Source organism: Oncorhynchus keta, chromosome 1 (genome assembly GCF_023373465.1).
Source record: "Oncorhynchus keta strain PuntledgeMale-10-30-2019 chromosome 1, Oket_V2, whole genome shotgun sequence".
Lineage (NCBI taxonomy): Eukaryota > Metazoa > Chordata > Actinopteri > Salmoniformes > Salmonidae > Oncorhynchus > Oncorhynchus keta.
Genome location: NC_068421.1, coordinates 74,379,468 through 74,396,862, shown reverse-complemented (window position 1 = coordinate 74,396,862; position 17,395 = coordinate 74,379,468). Strand labels below are relative to the sequence as shown.

The window sequence follows — 17,395 nt, the reverse complement described above, 5'->3', positions numbered from 1 at the left end:
AACCCTGGATCATTGTTATTATAACTTCCATGACGCATATAAAGCCCTCCCCTCCTTTTGGAAAATCTGACCACGACTCCATTTTGTTTCTCCCAGCCTATAGACAGAAACTAAAACAGGAAACGCCCATGCTCAGGTCTGTCCAATGCTGGTCCGACCAATCGGATTCCACGCTTCAAGATTGCTTCGATCACGTGGACTGGGTATGTTCCGCATAGCGTCGTACAATAACATTGATGAACACGCTGATTCGGTGAGCGAGTTTATTAGCAAGTGCATCGGTGATGTTGTTCCCACAGTGTCTATTAAAACATTCCCCAACCGGCCTCAGCGGTCTAAGGCATCGCAGTGCTTGCTGTGCCACCAGAGACCCTGGGTTCGAGCCCAGGCTCTGTAGCAGCTGGACGCGACCGGGAGGTCCATGGGGCGACGCACAATTGGCCCAGTGTTGTCTTGGTTAGGGAGGGTTTATACATAGTCAAAGCTTTCCTTAAGTTTGGGTCAGTCACAGTGGTCAGGTATTCTGCCACTGTGTACCCTCTGTTCAGGGCCAAATAGCAATCTCGTACTCTCTTTAATAGACCATAGTAACCAAATGGCCACCCGGACTATTTGCATTATTTTACTTTAGTTAATTTAGTAAACTCTATATTCTTAAAACTGCATTGTCGGTTAAGGGCTTGTAAGTAAGCATTTTACGGTAAGGTCTACACCTGTTGTATTTGGCGCATGTGACAAATAACATTTGATTTGATTTGGTTTGATACTGCTGCTGGTGGTGGTGGTGTCAGATCTACCTCTAGTCTACAGTATTCCTGATGGAGAGTACCACTGGTTCTGAGTCATACCACCCTGATGTTGATATTATATATGGGTTGAATAAGCACTGACATGATCACATAATCTCATAATTCCTTTGTTGTTCATAACCAGATTACGCTGTTCTATTGAAAACCTGCATGACAAAATACTGTAATATCCAGAAAGAACATGAGTTTGGCGCCACCTGTCAGTGATTTAACAGTACTCCAACTACAATCCAAGCACCGGTTTAACAGTCAGGGTGATGGATCTGTAGAGAGTCAGATAATCCACAGTGAAACATAAATGATTTGGGTTAAGCAACATTTGATGTGTCTGTAGTGCCATTTATTTATTTAGCCTTTACATTTTTTTTAAAAAGTGGGAAAAAAAGTTTTTGAGGAATACCTGTTTGAGTGATATACAGCTTGCCACATAAAGCACGCATAAGGAAAATTGGACAGTATCAAATCAAATTTTATTTGTCACATAAACATGGTTAGCAGATGTTAATGCGAGTGTAGCGAAATGCTTGTGCTTCTGGTTCCGACAGTGCAGTAATATCTAACAAGTAATCTAACAATTCCCAACAACTACCTAATACACACAAATATAAAAGGGGTGAATGAGAATATGTACATATAAATACATGGATGAGCAATGGCCGAGCGGCATAGGCAAGGTGCAATAGATGGTATAAAATACAGTATATATATATATGATATGAGTAATGTAAGATATGTAAACATTATTAAAGTGGCATTATTTAAAGTGGCATTGTTTAAAGTGACTAGTGATCAATTTGTTAAAGTGACCAGTGATTGGGTCTCCATGTAGGCAGCAGCCTCTCTGAGTTTGCGATTGCTGTTTAGCAGTCTGATGGCCTTGAGATAGAAGCTGTTTTTCAATCTCTCGGTCCCAGCTTTGATGCACCTGTACTGATCTCGCCTTCTGGATGCTAGCAGGGTGAAGAGGCAGTGGCTCAGGTGGTTGTTATCCTTCATTACATTTTTGGCCTTCCAGTGACATCAGGTACTGTAGGTGTCCTGGGGGGCAGGTAGTTTGCCCCCGGTGATGTGTTGGGTGTAACAGTTTAACTTTAGTCCATCCGCTCGCCCCAACCAGGGACCCTCTGCACACAGCAATTACAGCTGCAAGTCTCTTGGGGTACGTCTCTATAAACTTGGCACATCTAGCCATTCTTCAAGGAAAAACTGCTTCTGCTCCTTCAAGTTGGATGGGTTCCGCTGGTTTACAGCAATCTTTAAGTCATACTACATATTCTCAATTGGATTGAGGTCTGGGCTTTGACTAGGCCATTCCAAGACATTTAAATGTTTCCCCTTAAACCACTTGAGTGTTGCTTTAGCAGTATGCTTAGGGTTATTGTCCTGCTGGAAGGTGAACCTCCGTCCCAGTCTCAAATCTCTTGAAGACTGAAACAGGTTTCCCTCAAGAATTCCCTGTATTTAGCGCCATCCATCATTCCTTCAACTCTGACCAGTTTCCCAATCCCTGCCGCTGACAAACATCCCCACAGCATGATGCTGTCACCGCCATCCTTCACTGTGGGGATGGTGTTCTCGGGGTGATGAGAGGTGTTGGGTTTGCACCAAAGATAATGTTTTCTTTGATGGCCAAAAAGCTAAATTTGAATCTCATCTGATCAGAGTACCTTCTTCCATATGTTTGGGGAGTCTCCCACATGCCTTTTGGCAAATGCCAAAAACACCTATATGTCTCATTCTATGCACTCACTACCTGGTTATGTTTTGAGATAACCAAAGAAAAATACAAAACAAGTCTTGAATGTTAGAAAGAACTTGGGCTGGTATCTAATGTCCTTGTCATCAGGATATTCATTCCTTGGACCATGTTTATCATGTTGGGCTTTGTGTATGAGAAGTGGAATTTCGATAGCGCCCAATAACCAAGTTAAATCCCATGTCTGCCTTTGTCGCGTTTTCTAGAAACAGCAGAAGTTGTCTGACTTGCTATCGGTGCATATGTACTTCCCCCGAATTTACTTGTCGACTTCCGTCTACAGTCGACTACTTTCGCATTACCACTCAAACGCGCCCATTAATTTGTCCACTGTATACATGAATTGTGCAAAGTTAGTTTGTTTCAGTCGTGTCTTTGGTCACGTGGGTCAAATAAAACACCCTTATGATTGGGTGACAATTGAGCCTCCCACAATGCAGGCGATGGCTGCAGGATGAAATTGGTAAAGAGCAACTGCATAAACTTGCAGTCAAAACTTCATGACATTTGTAAAGTTCATGCAGTTGCAAGTCTGACAATTGTTATCCCCATAAGGCAACACACTTTGGAATTTGAAAAAATGTATCCGCTCTAACGTGTCAAATGGCTGTTTTCGAGAGATTCAAATCCGTAATGTATCATGGATAAATAGATCAGTCAGTCAGCAGTTGCCTACACTGTCGGCTGCAATGTTGAACAAGACCAATATTTTAATCCCATTTCAATTGAATTTCTTTGCAAGTAACATGATTGCTGAGCCAGGTAACATAGGGAAAATGTACTTTTACCATAAATGCATGAATATAAATGGGAAATAAATGTCGTACTGTGTACAGGGTTGGCGCCCCCCCTTGGGTTGTGCCGTGGCGGAGATCTTTGTGGGCTATACTCGGCCTTGTCTCAGGATGGTAAGTTGGTAAGTTGATTTGTGTAGTAAATGCTCATATTGCATTTGATTTCTCCAAACAAATAAATAACACAGTAAACTATTTTGAACTAGAGGGATTGGCATCTTCTGATATAATGACAGGGCTGGTTCTGTGACACAGCAGGCATGCAAATTGTCACGTTGTGTCTGTCATCCATACAGTCAATAGTCTATTCAGTAGGTCAGTTAAAAAGGTTGACAATGGCTCCCCAGGCTTCACATTATAGTTTATTTGCTTAAAAAATCAAAATGGTGCAGACCTGGCTCAGTGGATTTCAAAATGCAGTGTGTAGGAAGAGATTCAAAAAGGTGTACAATATTGAACCATCACTGTTGTTCTATACAGGAATTCTCAAATATCTGAGTAAATAATCAAAAAAATACAAAAATAACAATATTTTCCATAAGACAACGCTACCTGATAGAGGGTCTGTGGTTACGTCCCAAATGACACCCTATTCCCTGTAAAGTGCACTACTTTTCAAAAGCAGTGCACTAAATAGGGAACAGGGTGCCATTTGGGACAAAGACAAGGGTGTGGGACAAGAGGGATCTTAAAGGATTGTGTCCAAAATAGTGAGGAGCAATCCAGTGACACATATAGCAGACAAACGCCACAGCTCAACCTCAGAAGACATGGCACAACTTTACAACGCCGCAAAACATTATACAACATTACATTAAAAGGCACCACACAATACAAACTCACAAGGAGATTTTGCCACACATTTGTAATGTTGTAACCTACAAACTTTAAGGCGGATGTCATGTGCAAAAGAGTACTGAATGTGTCAAACATACTACTGTACTACTCAGTGTCCTCTCAATAAAATGTGCTTTTTTTCTCTTTCACTTTCTTTTGACATTAAAAAAAATATCTGAAATGTGCAAAGATTTAAAGAATGATTGCATTGTCATTATATTGGTTGGTTTTTCACAGGAATATTCCAGGCTTCTAGTGGTAGGGGTGGCTGGTGGGGACGGAGGGAGGGAGTGAAGGAGGGAAAAGGCCCCGTTCTATGGTAGGGGTGGCTGGTGGGGAGGGAGGGAGTGAAGGAGGGAGGAGGCCCTGTTTTAGGGTGTGTCCCAAATGGCACCCTATTTTCTATATAGTGCACTGCTTTTGACCAGGACCCATAGGGCTCTGGTCAGAAGTAGGTTACTGTATAGGAAGAAATTGTGCCATTTGGGATATAGACCTAGCTAGATTCAGTTCCTGTAGGTTTTGCGGCCCTCTCCCTCTTTGAGGAAGGTCCATATGAGTGTGTTGACGATGTCAGGCTGGTCCTGCTGTAGCCAGTGGCTGGCCCCGGAGATGATGTTGAGTCGGAAGTGATTCCTGATGTAGACACGGCACGCCTCAGCCATTTCCTGTTCCAGGAAGGCATCTCTCTCACCCCACAACAACAACACCGGGGACTTGACATCATTCTGGCTGAGTGGGAGGGAACTGTGGAGAGAATATTAATAACAGACCTGAGAGGAGTTGCTTAAAACTGGTTAAACTCAATCATATGATGTGCTATACAGATCTGAGATGGGTTGCTGATATGAAACTGGTTACAGTAAACACTCGCGTTCCATCATGATGTAGACAAGTTTAATATTTTCATGTGCTATCCATGTTACCTGTGGAGAAAGCATGATCAGATCTGAAATGGTTTGGGGTCAATTCCATTTCTACTCAGTCAATTATGGAAGTACATTGAAAATTTGAATTTTCCACATTAAAAAGCAACGCATCTGAGAACCAGAAAACTGGTTTAATGCAGACTTGATGTCCAGCATTCACATGGTATCCATGTATGTTACCTGTATTGTAAACTTATGGAGGCTAATTGAATAATAGATTTATAGAATATGTTTCTCATGCTAATTGATAATGTGTCAGTGACATTCATATTATATAATTTTGAGCAGAATAAAATATGCTGTTCTGTTCTGATAGACACTGGCTGGCTGCTTAAGGAAGAAGAGCAGATGGTGGAGTCAGTCATGCATGTACAGTTCACATGTGAAAAACACATGTACTCTCTGATGCTGGGTGAGAGAGAGAGAACAAGAGAGAGAACGAGAGAGAAAGAACAAGAGACAGAGAACAAGAGAGAGAGAGAGAGAGAGAGAGAACAAGAGAGATAGAGAGAGAGACACCGAGAATGAGAGTGCCAGAGATGACATTGTATCAACACGGAATCATCCAGGCTCTCTCTTATTCATTATAGGAGTCAACTTGTCAAAGACAAACAACACAAAAAACACTAACAGAATACATTATTCTAAAGCCCAATTATTTCTCATCATGTAGTCTGATTCCAAGACCTCTGTACGTATTACACAACCACTGAGTTTTCATAAGAGGAACTTATTTTTGAATGTACTGTAGTAGTACACTTTCATCAAAACAGCATTTACAACACAAGAGGGCGCTAATGATTCACATTATCATAAGGCGCTTGAAGTAATACCGTATCTCAAATGAGGGTACACAACAATGGTGGTCAGCTTCGATATGTTCAATGGGCATGTCATACATAAGTAGGGATGCCCACAGGAGACCAAATACAGAGCTCACTAATTAAGAATTTCATTGGTTCATAATCTTAACCTGAAGACATTCCTGTAGTAGTTGAGGGCCCCGGTGAGGGCCCCTGGCTGGGAGAAGGCGTAGAGATAGGCCTCCATGTCCTCTGCAGTGAGCCATCGACCCTTCCTCCCAATCCCTGTACTACGGCTGGTGAACAGACCTTTCAGTGCCTACAGTACAGAGGGGACAGAAGGACACACTGGGTGAGTGTGTGTTTCCGGATGTGCTCAAGGTGTGATTTGAGCTGGTTGGCACACACAGACAAGGTCGCTTATGTGACTGTCACAGTAATACAGGATGTAGGAGGCTCTATAAATGCCATGGCGGTTGTGTCTATAAATTATCGCCATACACAGACTCTTTGAGGCACAACCATCACAACAAGAATCCCCTCCCCTTCGACATACACAAAGGCAACTTCCTGTTGCCTGGAGCAGTTCTGTATTTTTCACCTTGAGGTCACTCAAACACATGCGACATGCTTCACCTTGAAATCATTGATGGAGAGCATGAGCTCTGGGAAGCGAGACAGCTGGAAGAAGAAGTAGTAGCTGGACTTGAGCAGCTGACTGGGATGACGCAGGGCATAATCTAGAAATATGGAGGAAAGAGGAGAGGAGAGAAGACCGAGGGAGAGTGGAGGGCAGGAGAGGAGGGAAGAAAAAGACAGGGGAGAACAGGAGAGAAAAGAGGAGAGGAGAGAGGGAGGGAGGTAGGGAGAGGAGAAGAGAGAACAGAAGAAAAAAGAGAAGAGGGAGAAGAGGGCAGGATGGGAGAGAGGAGGGTAGGAGAGGAGAGAACAGAAGAAAGAAAAGAGGAGAAAGGAGGTAGGGAGAGAGAGACAGGAGGGGAGAAGAGGATATGAGAGAAAAGAGGAGTGGGTGAGAGGGAAAAGAGGAAAATAAGAGGATGAGAAAAAGTTCCAAAATAAGCACTTGCTTACCACTTAAAATTAAGCAATGTTTTGGGCATGTATTCTAAGTGGCATGCAAGTATGGATGTTAAGCAAGAGACGAATCCAGCGTAGTTGCTAGGGAGAGAGAGGCTGTGGATGTCTGCCAGTGACCTCCCCTCTATCCTCTCCTCTCATTTCTAGCCAGCTGCTCCAGCTCCATATTAAAGCACTACTGTATAATTACCTCCTCCATCTTCCCCTCAATGAAGGAGACTGAGGAACTACCAGATGGATGCAGCAAACACTGCATGGGGGTAATAATACCTCACAATTAAAGATGGTAATCTCTAATTAGCACAAGGAGGAAGAGGAGGTTTCTCTCACATCCGATTGATTTAATAATTGTATATTTGTGACGTACAGTAGGCTGTTTCATCTGTTGTTCATCTAAGGATGGTGATGGTGATGACGTACCAGTTAACACAGAGGGATGGGGGCAGTTCAGGACAATGACGTTCCAGGGACTAGTCGATTGGTGTATTCAGTCCACAGTGTATTCACCAATGTAGTCTCTGTCATTTTATGCTAAACTAATTTACTTTGCAAAACTGAAAATTTAAAACAGAGGGAAGTTAGGACGTACCACCAAAGACAGATGGATGGGGGCAGTTTAGGACATACCACCGAAGAGAGATGGATGGGGGCAGTTTAGGACATACCACCGAAGAGAGATGGATGGGGGCAGTTTACGACATACCACCGAAGACAGATGGATGGGGGCAGTTTAGGACATACCACCGAAGACAGATGGATGGGGGCAGTTTAGGACATACCACTGAAGACAGATGGATGGGGGCAGTTTAGGACGATGAGTTTGGTGACCATCTCGGGGTAGTGGATGGCGAACAGCCAGGCGATAGTTCCTCCCCAATCATGGCCGACCAGGTGACATCTGTTGTAACCTGAGGAGAGATGGAGTAAAGTCTGTGTGCGTGTGTGTGTGTGTGTGTGTGTGTTTGTCCAGCCCCATTCATTCACCTTCTTGGAGTTGAGTCTCCTTGCCAAGATACAGTATCTCCTGAAGTAGAACAATCCTCTTACAGTGTGCAATGTGAACAATGTGATGCCTGATTATTCAGCTTATTAGTCATCTTCTTGGTCAGCTTATAGGGAACAACTTAGCCAGTCTGGTGTACAAGTGCGACAGAGGAATTTTTGGGCAGAAGTCTGGCATAATGAATATAATATGACCACAGCTCATCTTGTTTGTTTAAAAAAGGTCAATATTTTGCCTGCAAAGAAAATAATTGTCAGTTGTACTGCTATTTGAAATATCAGTCTGACAAGGTGAGGGATACTGGTGTTACACAGACACAGAGGACCCCAGGTCTGAGTGGATGCTTCCTGTTTCACTGAGTGATAGGGAGCGTGCTCCGTGCTGCCTGCTGCCAGCCTGCTGTCAGGCTGGGGGCTCTGTAGTTAGTGTGTATCAGCACGACGACCCATGGTCAGTCACCATGAGTCAGAGTAAGCCTGTCATGTCCTGCTGTGTTGTAGGCCCACAGGGTGTTCACAACCTGTCCAGTCCACACAGTATTACAACGAGAAACAAGTTTAACTTTGACTCAGCTCAGGACACCAGGCTGTGTCACCCTTTCTCTTTGTTCCCATGGAGAGATGTTTCATAATATGGGTAGTCATGGTCCCTAAAGTGTCTATCCCTGAATCAGAGTGGCCATGATTTGTTTCAACTTCCATCATATATACAGTGGGGCAAAAAAGTATTTAGTCAGCCACCAATTGTGCAAGTTCTCCCACTTAAAAAGATGGAGAGGCCTGTAATTTTCATCATAGGTACACTTCAACTATGACAGACAAAAAGAGAAGAAAAAAATCCAGAAAATCACATTGTAGGATTTTTAATGAATTTATTTGCAAATTATGGTGGAAAATAAGTATTTGGTCAATAACAAACGTTTCTCAATACTTTGTTATATACCCTTTGTTGGCAATGACAGATGTCAAACTTTTTCTGTAAGTCTTCACAAGGTTTTCACACACTGTTGCTGGCATTCCTCCATGCAGATCTCCTCTAGAGCAGTGATGTTTTGGAGCTGTTGCTGGGCAACACGGACTTTCAACTCCCTCCAAAGATTTTCTATGGGGTTGAGATCTGGAGACTGGCTAGGCCACTCCAGGACCTTGAAATGCTTCTTACGAAGCCACTCCTTCATTGCCCGGGCAGTGTGTTTGGGATCATTGTCATGCTGAAAGACCCAGCCACGTTTCATCTTCAATGCCCTTGCAGATGGAAGGAGGTTTTCTCTCAAAATCTCACGATACATGGCCCCATTCATTCTTTCCTTTTCACGGATCAGTCGTCCTTGTCCCTTTGCAGAAAAACAGCCCCAAACCATGACGTTTCCACCCCCATGCTTCACAGTAGGTATGGTGTTCTTTGGATGTAACTCAGAATTCTTTGTCCTCCATACACGACGAGTTCAGTTTTTACCAAAAAGCTATGTTTTGGTTTCATCTGACATTCTCCCAATCTTCTTCTGGACCATCCAAATGCTCTCTAGCAAACTTCAGATGGGCCTGGACATGTACTGGCTTAAGCAGGGGGACACGTCTGGCACTGCAGGATTTGAGTCCCTGGCGGCGTAGTGTGTTACTGATGGTAGACTTTTTTTACTTTGGTCCCAGCTCTCTGCAGGTCATTCACTAGGTCCCCCCGTGTGGTTCTGGGATTTTTGCTCACCGTTCTTGTGATTATTTTGACCCCAAGGGGTGAGATCTTGCGTGGAGCCCCAGATCGAGGGAGATTATCAGTGGTCTTGTATGTCTTCCATTTCCTAATAATTGCTCCCACAGTTGATTTCTTCAAACCAAGCTGCTTACCTATTGCAGATTCAGTCTTCCCAGCCTGGTGCAGGTCTACAATTTTGTTTCTTGTGTCTTTGGTCTTGGCCATTGTGGAGTTTGGAGTGTGACTGTTTGAGGTTGTGGACAGGTGTCTTTTATACTGATAACAAGTTCAAACAGGTGCCATTAATACAGGTAACGAGTGGAGGACAGAGGAGCCTCTTAAAGAAGAAGTAACAGGTCTGTGAGAGCCAGAAATCTTGCTTGTTTGTAGGTGACCAAATACTTCTTTTCTACCATAATTTGCAAATAAATTCATAAAAAATCCTACAATGTGATTTTCTGGATTTTCTTCTTCTCATTTTGTCTGTCATAGTTGAAGTGTACCTATGATGAAAATTACAGGCCTCTCTCATATTTTTAAGTGGGAGAACTTGCACAATTTGTGGCTGACTAAATACTTTTTTGCCCCCTGGTAAATCTGTCTACATGTGTATTTCTGCATAATCTACATAAACATGGATATAAAACACAGAAAAAAGATGTGGTTGTCCACTCTTACCTAGGTATTCGACAATGTCCTTGACGTCTGTGACCAGGTAATCAAAGCGGTAGCTCTCTGTGGATGACGGCAAGTCGGACTCCCCATAACCTCGCATATCAATGGCCACCACACGGAACTCACTCTTAAACTCACGCAGCTGGTGGCGCCAGGAAAACCTGGGGGCAGGTGGACAGAGAGAGAGACACAAGAACCATTTTAGTCTTGGTGAGAGGAGAAAGTCACACACAAGACAGTACTTCATTATTAAACCCCATCTCCACTACGGAAATCAGAAGAGGACATGCAGCATAGTGCACACTGCTAAATAACCACAAACTTCTACCTATGCATATATTCTTCTATAAAAACGCTGTGTGTTTCTCTCTTGAATATACCTACAAAGTTGCTGTATCTTAAAACTGTATTATTTCTACTGGCACTCGGCTTCCTATCTTCCCTTCCAAACGGAGTGAAGGTCACCTTTGTAAACTCAGCAAAAAAAGAAACATCCTCTCACTGTCAACTGCGTAAATATTTGTATGAACATGACAGATTAAACAACTGAGACATAAACTGAACAAGTTCCACAGACATGTGACTAGTAGAACTGGAATAATGTGTCCCTGAACAAAGGGGGGGTCAAAATCAAAAGTAACAGTCAGTATCTGGTGTGGCCACCAGCTGTATTAAGTACTGCAGTGCATCTCCTCCTCATGGACTGCACCAGATTTGCCGGTTCTTGCTGTGAGATGTTACCCCACTCTTCCATCAAGGCACCTGCAACTTCCCGGACATTTCTGGGGGGAATGGCCCTAGCCCTCACCCTCCGATCCAACAGGTCCCAGACGTACTCAATGGGATCCGGGCTCTTCGATGGCCATGGCAGAACATTGACATTCCTGTCTTGCAGGAAATCACGCACCGAACAAGCAGTATGGCTGGTGTCATTGTCATGCTGGAGGGTCATGTCAGGATGAGCCTGCAGGAAGGGTACCACATGAGGGAGGAGGATGTCTTCCCTGTAACGCACAGCGTTGAGATTGCCTGCAATGACAACAAGCTCAGTCTGATGATGCTGTGACACACCGCCGCAGACCAAGACAGACCCTCCACCTCCTATTCGATCCCACTCCAGAGTCAGGCCTCGATGTAACGCTCATTTCTTAGACGATAAGCGTGAATCCGACTATCACCCCTGGTGAGACAAAACTGCTACTTGTCAGTGAAGAGCACTTTTGCCAATCCTGTCTGGTCCAGTGACGGTGGGTTTGTGTCCATAGGTGACGTTGTTGCCAGTGATGTCTGGTGAGGGCCTGCCTTACAACAGGCCTACAAGCCCTCAGTCCAGCCTCTCTCAGCCTATTGCGGACAGTCTGAGCACTGATGGAGGGATTGCGCGTTCCTGGTGTAACTCGGGCAGTTGTTGCCATCCTATACCTGTCCCGCAGGTGTGATGTTCAGATGTACTGATCCTGTGCAGGTGTTGTTACATGTGGTCTGTCACTGAGAGGACAATCAACTGTCCATCCTGTCTCCCTGTGGCGCTGTCTTAGGCATCTCACAGTAATGACATTGCAATTTATTGCCCTGGCCACATCTGCAGTCCTCATGCATCCTTGCAGCATGCCTAAGGCATGTTCACGCAGATGAGCAGGGACACTGGGCATATTTCTTTTGGTGTAATTCAGAGTCAGTAGATAGGCCTCTTTAGCGTCCTAAGTTTTCAGAACTGTGACCTTAATTGTCTACGGTCTGTAAGCTGTTGGTGTCTTAACGACCGTTCCACAGGTGCATGTTCATTAATTGTTTATAGGTCATTGAACAAGCATGGGGAACAGTGTTTAAACCCTTTACAATGAAGATCTGTGAAGTTATATGGATTTTTACGAATTATCTTTGAAAGACCAGGTCCTTTTCTTGCTGAGATTTTTAATATGAATGTTCTTTTCCACAATTCTAATCCTCTCAATCATCATAGTGGAGAGCAAAAGCTCTCTAATTGAAGATCTTGTCTGCTGTGGATCTATCTGCTGTGGACTGGATGCTGAGGCTCCTCAGAGCTCAAATCCCCACAGAGGAGGAGCACAAGGTGTTCTGTTGAGTCAGGATAAGAGCTGGGCCCTGGTCAAATGTAATGCACTACAGGGAGTACGGTGCCATTTGGGACATAGTTCTGGAGCAGAGAAACCCAACATCTTAGAATATAGATGAGGTTTAAAATAACACAGGCACTTCCAGTTCTTTCACAGCCTTGCACCCCACCTTGCACCCCAATCACCCACACAAAAATCCCCTCTCTATTCTGAGTGATAAGGGAAACTTGAGTTTAGCACTTTTTAAACACTGAATTAAGTGAGAGAAGAAAGTCGTAAGTGGAAGAGAGTCTGTCTGTCCAGCCAGCACGGCAGAGAGAGACGCTACGTCCCAAATGTCACACTAATTCTATTAATGCACTACTTTTGACCAGGACCCATATGGCTCTGGTCAAAAGTAGTGCACTATATACGGAATAGGGTGCCATGTGGGACACATTCAGAGTTCATCATGGATTCCTGTGCAGTAGATGGGCAGTGAGGCGGAATAGACCCAAGAAGACCGTTAATTAAGCTCGGTCCTGTCCTTTCTGCTACTCCGTGAGTTCCCTGAGATATGGACTAGCTTACAGCACTTGACAACCTCTTAATTTAGCCCCATTCCAGAGGTCGACCTCACTACTACACTCCATATCATTTTTTATGAAACATGGTGGAAAGAGTAAGAAGGAACTTTAGAGCCTTAGACTTTATTGCTTATTAGGATAGCTAATAGGAATGTTGTAATTGAAGAATCACATAGTATGAAGACCCAAACTGAGATATGGTCTTTTGATGCAGAAGTAATGTACAGCAGAGCGTTGGTTACGTGATACAGTACTGTTGTGTGGGATCGATACAGTAGTTATGGGATTGGTGGTTTTTCTTGTTGTTGGTATTATTATTATTACCACTTTTTTGTGATATCCAATTGGTAGTTACAGTCTTGTCCCATCGCTGCAACTCCAGTAAGGACTCAGGAGAGGCGAAGGTCGAGAGCCGTGTGTCCTCCGAAACACAAACCCGCCAAGTCGCACTGATTCTTGACACAGTGTTCGCTTAAGCTTAAGCTGGCTAGCTGCACCAATGTGTTGGAAGAAACACAGTACAGCTGGCGACCGAAGTCAGCATGCAATGCGCCTGGCCGCCACAAGGATTTGCAGGAGCCCAATGGGACAAGAACATCCCAGCCGGCCAAACCCTCCCCTAACCTGGACGACGCTGGGCCAATTGTGCACCCGCTGGGACATGGGTCTCCCAGTCGCAGTCATCTGCGACACAGCCCGGGATCGTACCCGGATCTGTGGTGACACCTCTAGCACTGCGATGCAGTGCCTTAAACTGCTGCGCCACTCGGGAGACCCCGGGGTCAGTGTTTCATGGGGGTCCTGGTTAGTTAGTTTGCAAAGGAGCTCCTTTCCAAAATGCTTTCTCAACATAAAAACACACAAAAAAAAATGAACTGGCCAGGCAATACCAATAAATTAGTTGAGTCTCTATGGGCCTGTTTCCTGGACACAGATTAAGCCTAGTCCTCGACTAAAAAGCGAGATAAATTGAGAATTTCAATTGAAAGTGCCTTTCAGTCCAGAACTAGGCTTAATCTGTGTCCGGGTTGAAACACCAGTCCTTTATGTGTGTATAATATGCAGACGCACTGTGTAGTCTAGATGTCTTACCAGAACTCCGGGAAGCCATGCAAAAACAGCATGAGCGGTTTCCCTCTCTCTCCAGCAGCGACATAGTGAAACCTCAGACCAGACTCCTGAGAATAAAGACGGAGACAGAAGACAGATCAGTCAGTCACCAGGGACACACTGTTATATGTCAACACTTCCCTGATCACTATCACGTGGGCTCTTACTGTCTGCTGGTCTCTGGTTGTGTCCCAAATGACACCCTATTCCCTATATAGTGCACTACTATGGGCTCTGGTCAAAAGTAGTGCACTACATAGGGAATATGATACCATTTGGGATGTAGTGCTCTCTGTGACATAAAACTCTCATCCTCCAACAATGCTGTGTGCTTTATGGCGCTGTAAAGCAGGGAAAGAAAAGGGAGAGAGCAGGGCCATCCCATAAACTCAGCCCTGGCCTGCCTTCTGTCTGGTCATTCCAGTATGATGCATTCTTTATATTATGAAATCAATCTGTCACTAACATTTATAGCCAATTCTATTCAAATGATTGTGAATTCATGTTGCAATGGTATGTAGAATAGGTCTACCAGTTGAGTAAAGTGTGGATAATATGCATGGACTACCTACTTTATCTAATTTCTGATTTAATAACATTGTCTAGATCAAGCGTTTTCTAGCCAAATGTAGCTACTTTCTGGCACAAAGTTAAATCGCACAGGTTACTTAATAATATAGGGGATTATTCTTACAACTGAACTGTCACATTGTTATTGTGAGCATGCGTTCATGCTATGTGAATCCTATAAGGGATAATGTGTTGCTAAATAAACATTTAAACGAAAAATACAAATGAAATGTGAATCTACAGTTTATAGCACCTTTAATCTTGGTATTCGTATGAAATCGTGACATTTGTCACGAATTACTATTGCTGCTGCTATAGGGGACTGTCCGTTCAGCTCTACCTACCTCTGAGGCTTGAGCGCATATTCAGAGACAGTAGATTGGAATAATAACAGAAGCCTACACTGCAAATATATATGCATATGGCGTTTCGCTGAAATTCCCCCCAAATAAAACAGATGCCCCACGATTTGCACGTACCCTGCAGGACTATTCGAATTGATTTCAATTCTACAAGCACACTAGATACATACGGAATTACCAAAACAGACCTCTCACGCACACAAAAGGCTATTTCCCAATCTCAAATGGGCTCCCTCTCACGTGCAATGTAAAGTGTGCCATACCTTTATTCTAACGTAACAGTGGGTTCCCAAGGACGTGTCATTCAAGCAAGCAGGGGGAGTTTCGCGAATTCCCCACTGAAAGGTGGCCGACGGCCTTAAAATGATGCTCCACCAAAGTTTCAGCAGCGCTACGGCAGTGCAGAGGGCACAATAACCGTATATCAACGACCAATACCCTAAAACTCGGATCTTCAGCGTGAGTCTGATTGTAAACAGGAGCAAGTTGTTGAGCACTCTCGCCATCTTTACATTACTCAGGTAAAACAACGCAGATCACGTCACCTACCTATTGATATATTAATGTGTTAATTATCTTGAAATATCACTCATCGTTATCCGGTAGCTCCGCTAACAGCGCATCTGCTTGTCCTGTCGATCTGCGGCTGTACTAGGGAGGATCCCTGAATGAAATGTTCAAGAGGGGAGCAGTACGTCAGAACTCACGCGTGCGTGTGATGACAGCAGATAGGATATTACATTTGAGATGGGTGTTTAACGCTTCTATTCTTTTAATCTAAAAGCCTAGAAATTAATCTGAGAAAAATATGAGACGCCACGTCACCTCCAAAACAGGTTCGTTTCTGAAACCTTTTCCACGTGTTTAGACTGCAAAATAAGAGAGGTGAATGAGCAAGTGCGTGACTCAGAATGACCTAGGGACATGATTGAGAGACCTAGGGCTCTCTGGGATTAATGGTGAATGACAGTTAATGCCTCAAGGGAAGAAAATGGTGATCTGACTCCTAGGGCTGCTCAATCCAAGGGTGATGGATGCTGATATGGGAAGTATGAATGTAAAAAGTTAATGTACAGGACTGACTCTCAGTGAGTGTATAGCTATTATTGCAGTATACTAGCATGCAATTGGAAAATTGCTAAGATTAACACTAAATTGAGGCATTGAGTCCAGCTTGTCTTGTCAAATCTCAGTCACTGAACAAATGCAAGTGCGTAGATCTGAATGCGCAATCTGTTTTCAAGTATTGTGTCATCTTTTTGATGTAATGAAGACTTTCTGGATATCCTCCTTGGACTGGCTGATCGTTGGTGCTGGACTTGGGCAGGAGCTCACCGGAACAGCAGCTAATGGGGATCTCTAATATATACAAATACAAGTACCGGCATCTAAAATGTTATATTGCTTGAGTTCCTACACATCTTATAAAATATTAGCTTAAAAGTATTGTGAAGTTCCTGCACTTAAATATAAACAGTACAGACACCCAAAATTAATACCGGAACCTAATTTCAGTCCAAGTCAAGCGCTTCTATAAATCATCGTCATCATCCATTAATCAAATCAAATAAAACTGTCACATGTGCTGACTTTACAGTCAAATGCTTACTTACAAGCACTTAACCAACAGTGAGGTTCAAGAAAGAGTTAGGAAAATATTTACCAAATAAACTAATAAACTAAACAATAGAATAATTAGGCTATATACAGGGGGTACTGGTTAGTCGAGGTAATTTGTACATGTAGGTAGGGGTGAAGTGAATGTGCATAAACAGCAAGTAGCAGCAGAGTAAAAAAAAAAAGTTGGGGTGGGGTGTGTCAATGTAAATAATCCAGTGGCCATTTGATTAATAGTTCAGCAGTCTTATGGCTTGGGGGTAGAAGCTGTTAATGAGCCTTTTGGACCTAGACTTGGCGCTCCTGTGCCACTTACTGTGAGGTCGCAGAGAAAAGTCAATGACTTGGGTGACTGAAGTCTTTGACAATGTTTTGGGCTTTCCTGACACCACCTAGTATATAGGTCCTGGACAGCAGGAAGCTTGGCCCCAGTGATGTACTGGGCCCTACGCACTTCCCTCTGTAGGGCCTTACGGTCAGATGCAGAGCAGCTACTATACCAGGTGGCGGTGCAGCTGTATAACTTTTTGAGGATCTGGGGACCCATGACAAATATTTTCAGTCTCCTGAGGGGGTAAAGGTGTTGTCATGCCCTCATGACTGTCTTGGTGTGTTTGGACCATGACAGTTCGTTGGTGATGTGGACATCAATGAACTTAACTCTCGACTTGCTCCACTACAGCCAGCCCTGTTGTG

The 17,395-nt window shown here is 43.8% G+C and overlaps 1 protein-coding gene across 1 annotated transcript; it reads right to left on the bottom strand.

The window, feature by feature from the left end:
* Positions 1-3,708: 3,708 nt before the first annotated feature.
* Positions 3,709-15,825, bottom strand: LOC118393059 (epoxide hydrolase 4-like). The gene is made up of 7 exons (XM_035785309.2): positions 15,346-15,825; positions 14,133-14,218; positions 10,400-10,557; positions 7,806-7,934; positions 6,565-6,668; positions 6,099-6,247; positions 3,709-4,943 (listed from the first exon to the last, which is right to left on the bottom strand). The coding sequence occupies exons 1-7, from the start codon at positions 15,586-15,588 to the stop codon at positions 4,703-4,705; spliced, it is 1,110 nt and encodes a 369-aa protein (XP_035641202.1). The 5' UTR covers positions 15,589-15,825; the 3' UTR covers positions 3,709-4,702.
* Positions 15,826-17,395: the final 1,570 nt, after the last annotated feature.